Below are 18,593 nucleotides of genomic sequence, written 5' to 3' on the forward strand. Positions count from 1 at the left end.
GGACCCCTTAATTCTGAACAAGGGTTAAGTGACTTGCCTAGAGTCACAAGGAGCTGCCTGTGCCGGGAATCAAACTCAGTTCCTCAGTTCCCCAGGACCAAAGTCCACCACCCTAACCACTAGGATTAACAGATAGGCGTCCTCGGCCGATAATGGAAAAAAGAAGGGCATCCCTGATGAGCATTTGGCCAACTTTACTTGGCCCCTTTTTTTTCACGACCCAGCCTCAAAAAGGTGCCCGAACTGACCAGATGACCATCGGAGGGAATCGGGGATGACCTCCCCTTACTCCCCCAGTGGTCACCAACCCCTCCCCCCCCCCCCCCCCAAAAAAAAATGAAAAAAAACATTTTTTGCCAGCCTCAAACGTCATACCCAGCTCCCTGGAGCAGTTTTTAGTGGGTGCAGTGTACTTCAGGCAGGCAGACCCAGGCCCATCCCCCCCCTCACCTGTTACACTTGTGGTGGTAAATGTGAGCCCTCCAAAGCCTACCCGAAACCTACTGTACCCACATGTAGGTGCCCCATAAGGGCTATGGTAGTGTTGCACAGTTGTGGGGAGTGGGTTTTGGGGTTTTTTGGGGGGGCTCAGCACAGAAGGGAAGGGAGCTATGGACTTGGAAGCAATTTAGGAAGTCCACTGCAGTGCCCCCTAGGATGCCCGGTTGGTGTCCTGGTATGTCAGGGGGACCAGTGCAGTACGAATGCTGGCTCCTTCCACGACCAAATGCCTTGGATTTGGTCGTTTTTGAGATGGGCGTCCTCGGTTTCCATTATTGGCGAAAACCGAGGTCGCCCATCTCTAAGGTCGGCGATCTCAACATTTAGGTCGACCATCTCTAAAGGTTGACCTAAATGTTGAGATTTAGGCGTCCCTGACCGTATTATCAAAACAAAAGATGGACGCCCATCTTGTTTCGATAATATGGGTTTTCCCGCCCCTTCGCGGTGCCGTCCTTAGAGATGGGATCCCTTAGAGATGGTGGTCCCCGTTCGATTATGCCCCTCTTATGTTTTCAGCTAAAAATTCATCTTAATTTAAGAGCACAAAAGTTATTGGGGCAAGTGTATAAATTAGCACCTCAGTTTAGGCATCCCAGTGCCATATGCCTAGCACCAAATCTACAACGGTATCTTGGCACCAAGATTCCATTAGAGAATACTAGCGTACTTTGGCATTGACACGCCCTCTTCCGCTATGTCAATAGCAAGTGTAAGCTGGTGCACTCAAGCCTGCCACGTGATGCATGTAAGTTTAAAGTTTTATTTCATTTCATATACCACATATCGAGAACACATCTATACGGTTTACAATACAAAAATAATTGAGTGCAAAAGGAATGAGTAGAAAACAGCTCTGAGATCCTGCACGCCAGAGTCCCTCGCCCCAGCAGCAACAAACTTAATTAGCAAAAGTTTTCCAAAAGAAATACGGGCCCGATATTCAGACCACGGGACTTAGCCCGGCTAACTCCCGCAGTCAGTCCTGAGCCCGGATAGTCAATTCCAGGCCATTTCCGGTGACTGGCATTGAATAACCAGTTTATTTTTGGCTACTTTGAACTTAACCAGCCAAGCCGATATTCAGTGCTGGCCAGTTAACTTCAAACTGGCCAAAGATATTCCATCTACTGACATGGCCATATTTGGTCACCAAACATAGCCATCCAGATGCTGAATATCGGCGTGGACCAACTAAGTCTGCAACATAGCCGGTCATCCGGCTAGCCATTAAGAGCTAATATTCAGCAGAGATAGCTGGCTATCTCGTGGTGAATATTAGCACTTAGCCGGCCAAAGTACCATTTGACTGGCTAGTTGCCGCTGTTGGCTGGTTAAATAGTTTGAATATCGGGAAGGGGGGGGGAGGGTAGATTTTTAAACCTTCCATAAATATTCCATAGGAACGCTCAAGTTGCAGATGAAAAGGAAGTTTGTTCCAAAGAGAGGGACCTACAATAGGGGGGAAGAGGGGTTGGTGGTTGAGAGGCTAGGATGGGGGAGGGCAGACTTATACGGGGTCTGTGCCGGAGCCAGTGATGGGAGGCGGGACTGGTGGTTGGGAGGCGGGAAATACTGCTGGACAGACTTATACGGTCTGTGCCCTGAAAAAGACAGGTACAAATCAAGGTAAGGTATACACATATGAGTTTATCGTGGGCAGACTAGATGGACCGTGCTGGTCTTTTTCTGCCGTCATCTACTATGTTACTATGTTAATATAAGAGAAGAATGAGCCTGCGACTAGTGGGAAAATGTGGGGTATAAATGTGTTAAATAAATAAATAAATGTACAGTTACAGACTTAATTTGATGAGAAGACGGGATCATTAGTAAACGTTGCTGGGCTGATCACAGAACTCAACTTGGAGTGTATGTAATGAGCAGCTGACTTAAAAATGAAGGAAGACCCAAGCGTCTAGTACTATGCATTATTCTTAGAAGTTTATAAGGAGTCCTTGCAGAGACTGGAAGCCAGTGCTCTGATGTTAAGAGTACTGGCTACCTATTTCTCTTTGTACAGTTGAAATTGCTTACACTGCCCTTTCTTTATATATTTGGCAAACAAGTTGAATTGGTATGAACCAATCAAATTGGTAAAACCATGTGAGAGTGACAACCTTAAAATTCCTTCTATTAAACAGATACCCTTGGATTCTATATATCGTGCCAAGAGTTCTGTGCGGAAATCGAAGAGTATTCCATAACAATGTGCATAACTTAATTAGTTAACAAGCTCAGTGGTATCAGTGGTAATTCTTGGTCAGCTGCCACCCAGGGCAGATCACTGCTGCACCCCCCCCCCCCCATGGATGTATGGATGTAGTGTCGTCCCCCGGGTGCAATGTCCCCCCCCCGGGTGCAGCGTCATCCTCCCCCGGCGCATCACCTCCAACCCCCCCCTTGGTGCATTGCTCTTACCTCCTGGGGTGCTGGGAGCAGCTGCATGGCTGTCGGCTTCACCGGTTCCCTGCACCCTCTGCCCCAGAACAGGAAGTAACATCAGAAGAAGCAGGGACCCAATGGAGCCAACAGCTGCGTGGCTGCTCCCTGCACCCTCCTGCAGCGTGCACCTGAGGCAGACCATCCCCACCAACCTGCCCTCGGTATAATGCTGAACAAGCTAATCAGCGCTGATAATTGGATGTTAACAAGCAATTATCGGCACTAATTGGCATTAGACTTTACGCGCATTACCCGCTAAGCCTATTCTGCAAAATGGTGCACGTAAATTCTAATACGCGCTTCCAAAAAGGGGATGTGGCTTTGAGCATGGAACGGTCAAGTTGTGAGCATTCTGGAAAACTAGGAGCAGGTTTATAGAATACACCTGCTCTGCGCCTTACTTAGGCGCTGGTATTACACCAAGTTTTACTTGGCATAAATGGCCAAGCCTACAGTTAGGCACTGTCATGGTCGCTCGACCTAATCTATATACCGTGCAGAAATTTAGGCTTATTCTATATTCTAAATTAAGGCCTACTTTGTAGAATGGACTTAGGTGAATTTCATTTTGGCACCAAAATTTTAGGCAAGATATATGGAATCTAGTCTATAGTGCCTGTCCTTTGGCATTGATTGCCCTTAAAGCATAAGTAGAGAGGTGTGGTAGCCATGTTAGTCCACTCTTAAGGTTATCAATAGAAATCAAACAAAATAAAACATGGAAAAGAAAATAAGATGATACCTTTTTTATTGGACATAACTTAATACATTTCTTGATTAGCTTTCGAAGGTTGCCCTTCTTCTACATGGAATCTTGCTACTCTTTGAGATTCTACATGGAATCTTGCTAGTCTTTGAGATTCTACTTGGAATGTTGCTACTCTTTGGGGTTCTACATGGAATCTTGCTACTCTTTGGGATTTTACATGGAATGTTGCTACTCTTTGGGGTTCTACATGTTAAATAGAGAGGTGTGGTAGCCATGTTAGTCCACTCTTAAAGGTTATCAATAGAAATCAAACAAAATAAAACATGGAAAAGAAAATAAGATGATACCAGTGGCGTTCCTAGGGGGGGGGGGGTCCGCCCCGGGTGCACGCCGCCGGGGGGGGGTGCCGCGCGCGCCTGCCCTCCGTTGTTCCATGCTTCTTCTCTGCCCCGGAACAGGTTACTGTGCACCCGGCTGGGGGGGGGGGGTTCCTTCGCGGGGGTGTCCTTTCGCCGGGGGAGGGGGCGCTGCACCAGGGGGGGCGGGGCGAATCGGCGATCCGCCCCAGGTGCCAGCCCCCCTAGGAACGCCACTGGATGATACCTTTTTTATTGGACATAACTTATTACATTTCTTGATTAGCTTTCGAAGGTTGCCCTTCTTCCTCAGATTTGCTTATTTCCGATCTGAGGAAGAAGGGCAATCTTCGAAAGCTAATCAAGAAATGTATTAAGTTATGTCCAATAAAAAAGGTATCATCTTATTTTCTTTTCCATGTTTTATTTTGTTTGATTTCTATTGATAACCTTAAAGCATAAAAATATTGAAGACTGTGGTATCTTTCAAAGATACTTAAAAACATGCAGCCTAAAACTGAAAAGCACTTATCCAGGAAGTGACAGTATTGCATTCTCAACATATGATTTCTACAATACCAGCCTGGGAGAAACTCAAGTTAGATCAAGACACAGGAATAACTAGATTGTTGAAAATATAGCATGACCAAAGAGCATCAAATCAACTCAAAGCCGAATTACAAGCTCACTCATGCAATGCAAGTAAAACCAGGCCAAGCTCAGTCATTCCCTGCTGTTACGGAGTCACATGGTCAGTCTACCAAACATCAACTTGTCTTTTAAACTCTATGCCCTCCAGTTTCATTTTTTTATTCTTAAATCGCCTTTCTTGTTGTAATATTTGATTTATACCTTTTGGATTAAAATTATAATTGCAGAGTCTTATTTACTTGTGTTTCTTTTGTGTCAGTCTATTAACACCTCCTTTATGGGTCCTGACACAACCTGCTAGCAGGGTCTTTGTGTTAGCCAGGAAGGAGGAGCTAAATTCCCAGTTTGAAAGACTGGTTTATTTGGAGGCTCATTAAGTGCTCAGTGGGGGACTGGGGGCACCCAGCACAGATACTTCAGCCAAGGCCTTACAAAGGATCTATGTCTTTAGTTCAATGGAGGATAAAAGCAGGAATTACAGCGGGTCACACGGAGCTCAACTGGCACCTGCTATCACTGGATGAGGAGTTGGCTCTGGTAGGACTTTGGCATTACATATCAAAGTCTTTCACTTGACAATGATGCTATAGGCATGGCAAAGCAGAGAAGCAAATTCCCAGCACAACCAATGCAAGAATAATCATTGGATGGCTAGATAGACCGATAGAACACTGTAGAAATGATACCTAGTGGTAATATATGAGTAGATAGCTAGATGGATATAGATCTAGATACAGACAAACAATCAGAGAATGAAGTAGCAGCATAGCAGTTAAGGCAGCAGGCTGAGAACCAGGGAACCCAGGGTTCAAATCCCAATAACGCTCCTTGTGATCTTGGGCAAGTCAGTTAACTCTTCACCACCTCAGGTACAAACTTAGGGTTCAATACTCAAAAGGGTTGGTAGTGGGCAGGAGAGCTCCTTCCCAGCTAAACCCCGCTGAACAAGCCAGCTCTTGAAATTTAGCAGCATTTAGACAGCTTTGACTATCTGAGCCCATGGCTGGGAGCAGCTTATCATCAAGTTTTGTTTTGATACTGTCCTCTTTCTATTTAGGAATCTTCTGTATCTATGCCACACAGTTTAAAATTCTATCTCCAACACCTCCACTGGAAGGACATTCCAGGCAACCATCACCTCTCTGTGAAAAAATATTTCCTGGTGTTACTGCTAAGACTATTGCCCTGCAACCTCAATTCATATTCTTCTGCTTCCTCGTCTCTGAATATCGACCCCTTCTGGGGACAGAGAAATGCCTGTTGTACCTGAATGTAATTCACACCGAGCTATCACTAAACAGGCACGAGCTAAATCCAAATTGCAAAACATATAAACCTATCCAAGAGGGAGGGAGATGATGTATAAAATCTCAGCATCCATGTATTTTCTTCCTCATTCATCTTCCCCGGTTGCACTGGGTGTTGTCTGTGTATTCTTTGTTCTTTTCTTGAGCACACAACTGAGCTCCACTCAGGATATCTCAAGAAAGTCAGAGCCAGCTGTCAACTAGAGAGTTGCATGGGGACAGAAATTTCACTCATCCCCGCCCATCTCCACTAGAATCTAATCTATAACCACCTGTACCCACTAAGATCCATTCCATTCCCACCTATTCCCGCAATTAATCTCCATCACCGCCCAAACCCAAAGAAGTTGATGCTATTAGTTAGCCCTCCCTTTCCTCCCAACCCCAACAGCCCCCCACATGTTTTTTGGGTAGCATTCACTATGCAACCAACAAGTGCTCCAAGTCTTATTCTGGTGCTCCAGTTGTCTCATTCAGCTTATTCCAAGCCTCATGCTAGTGTCACCAGAGATTTTGACTATACTTCAGTGGGAATGCCAATGCAACTTCTTCCATCCCCTCAGGAATCCCGTGACATCATCTTCCATCCCCATGGCAATCCAGTAGCAATTTCTTTCATCCTTGCGGGATTCCCATAATCCTCATTTTTGGGCAGGTTTCTACTGTCAACCTACATTAAATTACAGGATTATTGTCAGGCTTTCAAGGCAGAAACTAGGTTCTTGAGCCCTTTGGCCACTGCCGTGGAGCAGCAGTGGCAGGCAAAACCACCCCACACCAGAGACAAGGCAGAACTCTGACAGAAACAGCTAGACTTCACCTGCGCTTGACCACCCTTCCCCAGGAGTTGAGCCCCTGGGTGCAGGCGGCCGGCAGGACTTACCGGACAGGGCAGGCACTGGATACCAACCAGGCTGAACAGGGACTGAGGGTCAGAGGGGAAAGGAATATACATGGGCAGCAAGGCAGGAAACTGGGCTAGGACTCACAGACAGACAATACTACACAAAGCAGGAAATGGACAGGAACTGAAAGCTGCCATGCAGCCACTGAAACAGGGTACAAATACTGACAGACAAGAGACAAGACTGAAAGCTGCAGAACCGCCACTAAAACAGGGTACAAATATTGACAGGCAAGAGACAAGACTGAAAGCTGCAGAGCAGCCACTAAGCAAGAGACAATACAGACCAGAAACAAGACTAGGGAAGTAAGGAAATAAACCTAAGCTAAACTACACACAGATAACTAGAAACAGACAAGGAAATAAACAAGAAACCAGACTAGGCAGAAGTGCAACAAAGCACCAACAAACCAGGGACCTTAGACGATGCAAAGGCAAACTCAGAAGGTTCCAGGTGATAATAAACCCATCAGCAGCTGAAACTCAGCTGCAGGAATCATGAGGCAGCTACGGGTGAGGCTAGCTGCCAAACTTCAAACCAAGTCTGGAGGGCTGGAATATCTGGATCGGACCAGAAAGAAAGTCTGGAAAGTCTATGGCAGCCACCGATTCTGGCCACCAGAGGGCAAGAGGAACACAAACCAAGACACAGGCAGAAAGCATACTGAAGCACAGAGAGGTTTAACACACACAGGTGCAGTATAGTTGAGTAATCAGAGCCATGCTGGAAGCAGCCAGCACACAGAGACAGAGACAGAACTAACTCAGGAAGAACAGACAGAAGCCAGCTCAGAAGCTGACCGCCGGAAATAAGGTGAGTCTGAGAGGGGTCACGACCACAATCGTGACAATTATTCATTTAGTGAGAAATATTCTCTAACAGCTACAGCTGTTCAAGTCCTACATAGCAAAACAGTTTGTGGGGCCACTGCAACAGTGGCCATTTGAGCTGCTAACCGCTGTGCTTTAGGTGATCCAGATAAACTCCAGATTTCTACAGCTGGCTTGGAGATTCCCAGCAACTAAGTACTTTAATTGGGAGGGAGGGGGGGGGGTAGGATGGAAGAAGAAAGGAATTGCAGAGGGGTGGGGTACCTAATGCCATTTATGGTCATACAAGTCTACAGATGTGGTACATGCTGGATTCCTACTATGCCTGTAATAGAACAGGAATTCCCAAACCTGTCTCACAGCTAATCAGGAAATCCACACTGAAAAATGTGTGAGCTAAATTTGCATAACTGGAAACCCTGTGAATGCACATTTATGTCATGTATATTCAATGTGGATATCCTGAAAACTCAACTGGCCATGTCAGCTAAAGCCTCCATCAGCCCCTGCCCCTCCCACTCCTACCTGGTTTGAGACACAAGGATCCCACTTTCTAGAATTTGAGAAGTTTTTCAAATACCGAGATGAGAACCCCAATATCCTATCCCTTCAGTCTTCACGGTTCACACACAGTACAGCAAAAACCCTGGCAAATAAATCCATTTAAACAGCAGAGCCCTCCTGCCTTTGAACAGCATCAAAACCATCAATTCCGGCTTTTTAATTTTGCTGCACTTAGCGAAGAAATAAAAAGAAAAGCGAATCCATTAACTGGTTTTAATTTAATATGAGGACTCTTCCTTACGCAGAGTTTGAAAGATGGCCCTTCAGAGAGAGGCGACGAGGGAATTATTTCATCCTACTTTGTTCAGCAGTGAATGCAAATTCACATCTTGTCTTCTGAATAGACCCTGCTGCCATCTGACCCTGTAATATTACTGTCATACCATTTTTAAAAGTACAACTTTTACAGAACCTTTGACAGGAAGTTTTCCTTTGCACTTTGCATAGCTTCAGACTCATTTCCTCTTGAATTTGGTCATTTTTCTCTTTGTAGTTATGCCAAAAATATATTAAAAGAGCCCTCAAGAAAGTAACCCTGTGCATATATGCTAACCCATTGCCAAGACCAGTGCCCTGAGAAAAACTCTAGCCTTAATCCCCTTCAATTAATGGAGGTCTCTAGACCACCAACTTGAGATTTTGACAATTAAACTCCATCATGAGGAAGATGCAGGGTAAGATGGATTCCTGTAGCGAAATTTGAAATGGGAGGGGCAGAGCAATGAGGCACTGGGGGACAGATCCTTGGGTCCTTGGAAGCTCAACCCATATCTTTTTAAGCCCTCTTCGGGAGGCTTGGGTAGGGATGCAGTCTCTATATAAGGTAGGAGGGAAAACGTATCTGCACTGTCCCGTCTAAAAGATTACCAGCCCTGGTCTTCAGGGAACTTTAATACATTGACAACCCACCTCCAACAGATCAGATTTCATTATTGTAGAGATCTGTTTATTCAGGGATCTTTGATAATGCAAGGGAGTTGTCTTGCACTTACTCATCTTGGCTGCTAAAATGTCTATAGCTAAGACCTGGAAGGTGTTTATATGGGACATGCAGGTCATGAACCATAAAATAACTTTACAACAGTAACTGAGAATTATGAGCAAAGCTAGGCCTCAGTGAACAGGCTATGAACAGGTTAAGAGTCACTGAGAAGCTAAATAATAAGAATTACACAGAATGTGAATCTCATGTCAGCTTGCCCTTCTGTTGGAGAGACAAGCAGATATGGAGTCATAACAGAGATATGTGTGGCAGGAGAATACTGTACATGAATGTAGTAATGTAAGGGGAATTTGCTGCTGACCATGAAAGCAGACAATGAAGAGACACAACTTTGGTTGCTGGGAAGATGTTTTTTGCAAAGTAGGATAGCCTTACTGACCTTACTTATGATAAGCAAATATGTTATGAAGAACTTTGTCCCTGTGCAAAGGCCTGCAGGGCTGGATGAAGGATTGCCAGATTCGGGTTCCAGTAACAGGAATTGATGCCTTTGTCTTTCTATGTGGATATTTCCTTGATGCTTTTACTTTCAGTGCCGACTTTTTCGGCTCATTTTGATTGGGCCCATGCTTCCACACTTTCACGCTTATCCTCAAGACTAGAGGGATAGTAGTCCTGTTTTGGGTTGATTTTTTTATAGGGAGGGGGAGGGGTGGGGGATGTGTGTAGTCTGTTGGACTGGTTGGAGAAGGCTGGCTATGCTAACTCTGCAATTATAAGGATAATATATTGTTTGTTTCTTACCTCAACATGTATGGCTTGGGGTTGCTTCTGTATTGGGAGACGGTTATTTTTGTATTTTGTAAAACTTAAATAAAAAGTTAGTGTTCAAAAACAAACAAACCCCAATTATGATCACCCTTCCCAGAATGATTCCTTTAAAAATACGTAAAGGTCTTTTTACTAAGGTGCACTAATGGATTTAGTGCATGTTAATATCAGCACATGCTAAATGCTAAGAAACTCATCGGTATAAAATGTGCTTCTTAGCATTTTAGCGCGTGCTAAATCGGTTAGCGCACCTTAGTAAAAGGACCCCAAAGCTTAGCATCATACTTTAAAACTATAAATTATTTCCTATTGTACATAAAAGTCCAAAGAGAATCCACGTATGTGGAAACTCAAGAGATCCCACGGAGAAACTCAAACAAAGAGGAAAGTGGGAATAAAAACCAGGATCTCCAAAGGCAGGACCACAGTAGTACTGAACTGAAGCAGTATTTATTGAAAATCAAAATGACTCAACACAACAATGTGTTTCGCCCAGAAGGCCTGCATCAGGAGTCTGTATACTTGTTTCAACAAATGAGAATCCAGGAATAGCGGCGATAGGCAACGATGGTCTTTAGAAAGACCGTTGGTGTAGAATTACAGCTGAGTACTGAGAGGTGAATTTTTTAAGGGAGCATAGAGAATAGCATTTTGGAAGGTGATTCTATATGGAGTTACCTAGATTTGGGCAGCAAGAATGTGTATAAATGCTGTTATTCTACTCATTTACATGTGCTTATGAACACATGAGGGCAGCAATAACCATTTTCTGGCTGGGAGCTATTCTGTAGAATCTGTAAAAACGGTGGAGGGTAATTTGTGGGCGAACATTCTCATGGGTGAAGTTTCTTAGCTGGAGTACGTGTGGGGTGCACAATTACACACGTAGGCTATAAAATGCTATCACCTATGCTTGTTATTTCACAATCTAGGCGTGAACACTTACACTAGCTGTATAGCTGGTGAACGGGAATGTGCCTTTTTCGACCTACTACTCTAGTATTCTATAGAGAAATGAGGAGGTGCTCCTTTTCTTTACCACCTCTCGCTTAGACTATTGCAACTTGCTCTTCACAGGTCTCCCACTTAGCCATCTCTCTCCTCTTCAATCTGTTCAAAATTCTGCTGCACGACTAATATTCTGCCAGTGTCGTTATGCTCATATTAGCCCTCTCCTCATGTCATGTCACTTCACTGGCTTCCTATCCGTTTCCGCATACAGTTCAAACTCCTCTTATTGACCTATAAGTGCATTCACTCTGCAGCTCCTCAGTACCTCTCCACTCTCATCTCTCCCTACATTCCTCCCCAGGAACTCCGTTCACTGGGTAAATCTCTCTTATCTGCACCCTTCTACTCCACCGCTAACTCCAGACTCCGTTCCTTTTATCTTGCTGCACCATGCCTGGAATAGACTTCCTGAGCCGGTACGTCAAGCTCCATCTCTGGCCGTCTTCAAATCTAAGCTAAAAGCCCACCTTTTTGATGCTGCTTTTAACTCCTAACCCTTATTCACTTGTTCAGAACCCTTATTTTATCATCCTCAGTTTAATATTCCCTTATCTCAAACAGGACAAACAAGAGATAAGGTGTGACCAAAATCCAAATAAATACCTATGGGAGCCTAGTTATAGAAACATAGAAGCTCGACGACAGATGAAGGCCAAATGGCCCATCCAGTCTGCCCATCCTCTGGTGCTTCAATACTGTGTTTTCAAACTCTAGGAAAGGCAGGTTCCCTGGAATCCTGCAGATCTTGCCTGTCCCTCACTACTGAAAATGTGATAATGAAGCAGCACCCCCTACTGGCAGGGCTGTAGGTGGAGGACTCCCATACAGCTTAGAGGGAACATTGCAACCATCTACATACCACCACTGAAAATTCACAGGTTTTAGGCACTAAGAACACCCTATTTGCAACTTCTACTACTACTTATCATTTCTGTAGCACTACTAGACGTATGCAGCGCTGTACACTTGACCACGAAGAGACAGTCCCTGCTCGACAGAGCTTTCAATCTAATTAGGACAGACAAACAGGACAAACAAGTCTGTCCTAATTAGATTGAAAGCTCTGTCGAGCAGGGACTGTCTCTTCGTGGTCAAGTGTACAGCGCTGCATACGTCTAGTAGTGCTACAGAAATGATAAGTAGTAGTAGTAGTAGAAGTTGCAAATAGGGTGTTCTTAGTGCCTAAAACCTGTGAATTTTCAGTGGTGGTATGTAGATGGTTGCAATGTTCCCTCTAAGCTGTATGGGAGTCCTCCACCTACAGCCCTGCCAGTAGGGGGTGCTGCTTCATTATCACATTTTCAGTAGTGAGGGACAGGCAAGATCTGCAGGATTCCAGGGAACCTGCCTTTCCTAGAGTTTGAAAACACAGTATCGAAGCACCAGAGGATGGGCAGACTGGATGGGCCATTTGGCCTTCATCTGTCGTCGAGCTTCTATGTTTCTATAACTAGGCTCCCATAGGTATTTATTTGGATTTTGGTCACACCTTTTTCAGTAGTAGCTCAAGGTGAGCTACATACAGGTGGACTAGGTACTTCCCTGTCCCTGGAGGGCTCACAATCTAATTTTGTACCTGAGACAATGGAAGGTTAAGTGACTTGCCCAAGATCACAAGGAGCAGCAGTGGGATTTGAACAAGGCACCCCTGGATGTCAAGTCTGGTGCTCTAACCACTAGGCCACTCCTCCACTCCATGTGCAATAGGTGCTGAGAAATCTGGAATTTACGTGCATTAGTACAGTACGTACTGTAAGGGGTCAGATAAGAGAGGGGCTCCTAGTTATGCACATAACTTATAGAATATTGTAAGTTACATGCATCCACAGGGCATTTAGGTGCTATCAATTATGTAATGAGGGTACCCAAATGTAAGGTAGCACCGATACTGAGTTACCCTAGCATTTTATAATAGCATCTACTCACACAGATACCATTATACAATTGGTGGTCAGTGGGCACCATTGAGATGCCCAACGCATGGTGCTCCTTTATAGAACTGCCTCCATTATCCACATAATGGCCGACATCATTAAGATTTTAGCTTTTGAATTTCAGGGCCTTGGTTTAGACTGCCGGATCTCAGTTCCATCTTCAGGACACACCTAGCCAATCTGGTTTTCAAGATATCTACATTGGGTATGCATGAGATAGGTCTGTGTACAATGAAGGCAGTGCACACAATTTTACCTCATGCACATTGGTGTTCCTGGGGGGGGGGGGGGGGCGGTGGGTGCAGTCCGCCCCGGGTGCACGCCGCGCACCTGTCTGCTCCGCTCGTTCCATGCTCCCTCTGCCCCAGAACAGGTTACTTCCTGTTCCGGGGCAGATGGAGTATGGAATGAGCGAAGCAGACAGGCGCGCGGCACCCCCTCCCCCCAGCAGGTAAAAATGCACCCGGGGGGGGGGGGGTGTCCTTTCGCCGGGGGTGGGGGGCGCTGCACCCGGGGGGGGCGCATCGGTGATCCGCCCTGGGTGTCAGCCACTCTAGGAACGCCACTGCTCATGCATATTCATTCTGGATATCCTGAAAACCTGACTGGCTAGGTGTGTCCTGAGGACTGGGTCGGGAACCCCTGGTTTTGACCGATTCTTCTGAGTTCCCATTTCCTAAGAACCTAAACTAGTGCACATGATCTAGCCAGGATCAGTTGAAATCAGTCTAAACTTGACCTGGCTCTCTTAGAAAATGAGGACACCTTGGTGTCTCTCGTATATTCTGTCTTTGTTTTTTGTTTTTTTACTTTTCTTTAGTAAAATACTAATATATGAGTGTATCCAAATGTCACTTCTCATGGCTGGTTGTGAGTTTCCTGCACTCAAGACCACTGACAGCAATAGAACTGTGTTGGGGTTTCTGCAGCCAGGTGTGACCAACCTTTGCATGCATCAGCCGTGACAGCTTACATCGGTTGAGCAAGACGCCTTGCAAAATGCTTTCTTTGGAAGCAGAATACAGAACCCTAACATGCAGCAGGCGCTCTGAAATCCGAACCAGCAGTATTACAGGGACTGTGGAGGAGAAACAAGTGCTGTGAGCCACAGACTCAGGCAACACGTGTACAGTCCATAGTTTATACCGTCACTGACCACTGTTAAGAACAGCATGACATAACCATTACAAGTAGAAAGGATCTCGATTGTGGAGGCAGAGTCAAACACCCCCTCCCCCTTCTAATGACCTTTCATCAATGAGGACCCAGGGATGCTTATAAAATAAAAAGGTACACAATTCTGTTGAATTAAATACCAACAATGAGCAATCGCTGTGTTTTATGAGCTGTTACAAATGAGCATAGTATTCCCAGATGAAGAACTGGTCACTGGCTGCTGAATATCTTATAATGCCGACTAGGAATGTTACAGGAAGTTGCAGTTTGAAAAATTAATATTATATTTTTTTAAAACTGTACTTGATGCTGGTGTAGAGACCTTAGGGAATCATATACTTTCACGTTACTATAGTGTTTGGTTGCTAGAGAGCAGTTTCCCCTGAGACTAGTATTATAATGAGGAGTAGAAACTAGTTTTAGAGGGAATTTGCCAGGGGTATAAAACCCCTTAGCATAGTTGAAATCATTGTCTTTGGCTCCTAACCTCCCCAGCGGCTGACCTTGCATGTGAGGGTACAGCCAAAAGAGCAAACGTTTCAAAATGATTGAGGATGCTAAACCCCATGGAAATGACCCTTCTTGGACACTGTTACATTTATTTGATATTGGGGGTGCTCAAGCACCCACAGAGCTGGCTCCTATGGCTAGAGCCCATCCACCTCATAGACCCTAGCCATCTAAGCTCAAGAAAGAATAGAAGATGGAGATTGCCCAAGTCAGGACAATCTATAAGGAGAAACATATGAGCAATTAGCAGTAACAGCAGCTACTTAGGAGTGGGTGCAGCTCGTTCCCACTGTCCCAGTCACAGCACAGAGCTTGAGACCAAAAAGCACCTGGAAACCCTGGGCACCTGGAGTGAGGGCCCTGGGAAGATCGGGGTGGACCTGGGAGTCACCCCGGAGAAGGCTGTAAAGGATATGCAGATGAGTAAAAGAGAAGCTGGGTATAGTTGTATATCTCCAGCAGGGTGATCAGGACCACCTATTCTCTAAACAGGATCTGTAACAGCTCCAGAGGCTAAAGAAACAAGAACAGAGCTAGAGGTTCACTGGGGACCATCAAGGGCTAGCCCTAGGGTATCTAATGCTGTAGGCGAACCTTCACTGTGCCATTCCATCTCCACCGCTGTGTCCCCCCCACCCACTTTAGTGTGCCCCCCATGGTGATCAACCTCTCCCCACTATGCACCCCTAATGGTGAACACCCACCCACAGGAAGCTCCCATGTACCCCCTTGCCTGCCTCCATCAATTTTTTGAAAATTAATATGAAAAAGTCTGTCTGGCCGATATGCAGCACTAGTTAACCAGCCAGGAATGGCTCCTGGCTGGTTAAATAGCAGATAACCAGCTAAGCGCTAAAATTCAGCATGAGATAGCTGGTTATCTCCGTTGAATATTAGCATTTAGCGGCTAACCGGCTACATTGTGCGATATGTCCGGCTAGCCGTGAATATTCAGCACATTGCCAGCTAAGTTAAGCGGTCAAATAGGACCACCTAAATAGCAGTCCCATCTTTGGACGCTATAAACTTAGCCATTAACTTGGGTGGTTAAGTTTAAACCAGCCGAAAAAAAAACCCTGGATTTTCAATGCCTGTCACCTGAAATGGCCCGGCATTGAATATCGGGGCTCAGCACTAATCACAGGACTTAGCCAGCCTGCCTCCCGCGGGCTGAACATTGGCCGGTGTATTTATAACAAATTTATGACTAGGTCCAGCATCTCTTCCCCTCTCTTCTTTCCCATCTGGTCTCTCTCTCTCTCTCTCTCTCTCTCTCTCTCTCTCTCTCTCTCTCCTTCTCCCGCCCCCCGCCAGTTTGTAGCTTGGCATCTCCTTGTCCCCTTCTCCTTTCTTCTTCCTCCAACAGTGCAGCTACTCCCCTCTCCCCATCCCCCCCTCAAAATACACATCTCCCTCCTCTCACCTCCTTCTTCCCGCCATGGTCAATCTCTCCCTCTCTCTATTCCCTCCTTCCCTCATAGTTAGTATCTTCCACTTTCACCTCTTCTTCAGCATTGAATCTTTGGGTTTGCCGTCAACCATGGAAGGCAGGCCCAGCTAACTCCCATGGTCTGAATATGGCCCCACTGTCACTTTGTCTTGCTTCTCTCTTTTTGGGAACTTCCATTTTGACAAGCTCACAGCCACAGAGATGGCAAGTTATCCATTTCTAGGCTGGAGATTTTGGGACAGCCCTTGCTTTCTGAGCACCCCGTCCTGCTGCATTATGGAACTTGCAACACTGATTTCAATGGGCAGGGTCAGGCACTACTACTATCTCTCTTCGGTGTCCCTATTTATCCCCACCACCACCACATCACCATCCACCTTCCCTTCCCTACCCTGTCAAGCGTCTCCTTTCTCTTTCCTCTTCCATAACCCAGCCTTGTTCGCCACCTCATTCCAGCATCTCTCCTATCTTCCCTTCCATCCCTAAGCAAACATATCTCTTTTTCATTCCCCCCCTCTCTCATCCAGCATCTCCACTACTTCCCAAGCACTGATCCATCTTCATACCTCTCTTCTTCCTCCACCGCTGCATCCTGGAATGTGTGGCAGTGAGAATAAAGCAGAGAGAAGCCATGAAGCCTTCTACCTTGTGTGTGCTGCTAAAGGTTTTGTAGGTCATGCCCCTCAAGCAGGAAGTGAACATCACCAAGAGAAGAACCGGCAGAGCCTTTAGCAGTGCACGCAAGGTGGAAGGTCCCACAGCTTCTCATAAGTACATAAGTATTGCCACACTGGGACAGACCAAAGGTCCATCAAGCCCAGCATCCTGTTTCCAACAGTGGCAAATCTAGGTCACAAATACCTGGCAAGATCCCAAAAATGTTCAATACATTTTATGCTGCTTATCCTAGAAATCAATTTAATAATGATTTATGGACTTTTCCTTTAGGAAGCCATCCATACCTTTTTTAAACCCTGCTAAGCTAACTGCCTTTACCACATTCTCTGGCAATGAATCCCTGCTAAATTAATGCTGCCGCATATAAAAGGAAGCGGCAGTGGCAGCAACTGATGTGGGATGAGGGCTTGGGGTGATAGGAAGCAAGAGAGGTCACTGCTGCAGGGGCATGTTGTTGGGGACACTTTCTGTCACCGCAAAAATTCAACACTTGAGGCAGTCGCTTCGCTTAGCATAATTAGAAATGCCCCTGCTCACAGCACCAAAACTGCTCCGCAGTGAACTGAGTCTGAAGCTACTGCCAACAAGGCTATTCCTTCCCCGAACTAAGAGGCTTCCTGAGCTTCTCTTCCCTGGCCTGAGGCTGGGATCTCTGAGGTTCTTTATTCCTTAAAACCATCATGACTGGCCGTGGGATATTAAATCTTGGATGCATACTTTGCCTTCAGGATTTTTGCACATGAGAAATAAATCCGAATTCATTCAGCAGTGGGGATTTCTGTTTTGGGTTTTTTTAAAAACTGATTTAAATGCACTTAATTCAGTGGCTTTTTCTCTGTTTTCCTTCTTTGACTTGCAACACACCGCCCACAATGGCTCTCACAGAACATTTCACTCACTGAGTTGTTCTGACACTGCACGCTGGAACTGTTGAACCTCAAAGCCGGCACCCTCTGCTCGTTGCCTTTGATGTTCAGAATACATTCATATCCTCTCTGGCCAGACTGTGGTTGCGGCAGGTTCTTTGCTTTTAGGGTGATAGGCTTGACCACATCCACAGGAACTAAAATCTTCTCAGTCTGAAGCAGCTGCGGACATTCCTGGAAAAAGAAGGAACAAGTCTCTCTGAGAATTCTTATATAGAGCATAGAAACATGACGGCAGATAAAGGCCATATGACTAGGGTTACCATTTTGTGTCCTCTGAAAAAGAGGACACATGTCACGCCCCCTACCCCACCCCCGCCCCCGCCACGCCTCATGCCCTGCCCCACCACACCCCTTCGGGTCCTCGTTCGGCCCCCTATTCACCATCCCCCCGTCACATAGTCCCCTCCCCCCCGTCACATACCCCCCCTCACTTACTATCTAGCCCTGGTGGTCTAGTAGCGTCTTCTCTTCGGGGCAGGAAAGAGCCCCCTCTTTCCTGCCCGGAGCGCTGCCTGCCCTTGCCTGCTGCATCCTCCTCGGTCTGGCTGGGGATTCAAAATGGCCACCAAGAGTTGAAGCGGCCTCGCGAGAGTTCAACTCTCTGCGGCCATTTTGAATCCCCAGCCAGACCGAGAAGGATGATGGACAGGGGAGGCAGCGCTCTGGGCAGGAAAGAGGGGGCTCTTTCCTGCCCTGAAGACGTCACTAGACCACCAGGGAACATGGTAAGGAAGGGGAGGGGACGGGAGACCAGACCCACGGCGCCGATCGCCCGCCCACGCCCACCGCATGCACGCACCTGCCCACGCCCACGTTTGTCCAGAAATCCGGACAAATGTGGGTGCGGGCAAAATCCGCCAGAC

At 46.1% G+C, this 18,593-nt stretch overlaps 1 protein-coding gene across 1 annotated transcript in view; it reads right to left on the reverse strand.

Moving 5' to 3' along the window:
- Nucleotides 1-18,593, reverse strand: part of PLXNA4 (plexin A4) — a 944,413-nt gene that overhangs the window by 267,216 nt on the left and 658,604 nt on the right. Inside the window, 1 exon segment of the mRNA XM_030216701.1 lies at nt 17,701-17,901. Coding sequence (XP_030072561.1) covers nt 17,701-17,901 — 201 coding nt within the window.

The sequence above is a fragment of the Microcaecilia unicolor genome, chromosome 10, assembly GCF_901765095.1.
Source record: "Microcaecilia unicolor chromosome 10, aMicUni1.1, whole genome shotgun sequence".
Classification (NCBI taxonomy): Eukaryota; Metazoa; Chordata; class Amphibia; order Gymnophiona; family Siphonopidae; genus Microcaecilia; species Microcaecilia unicolor.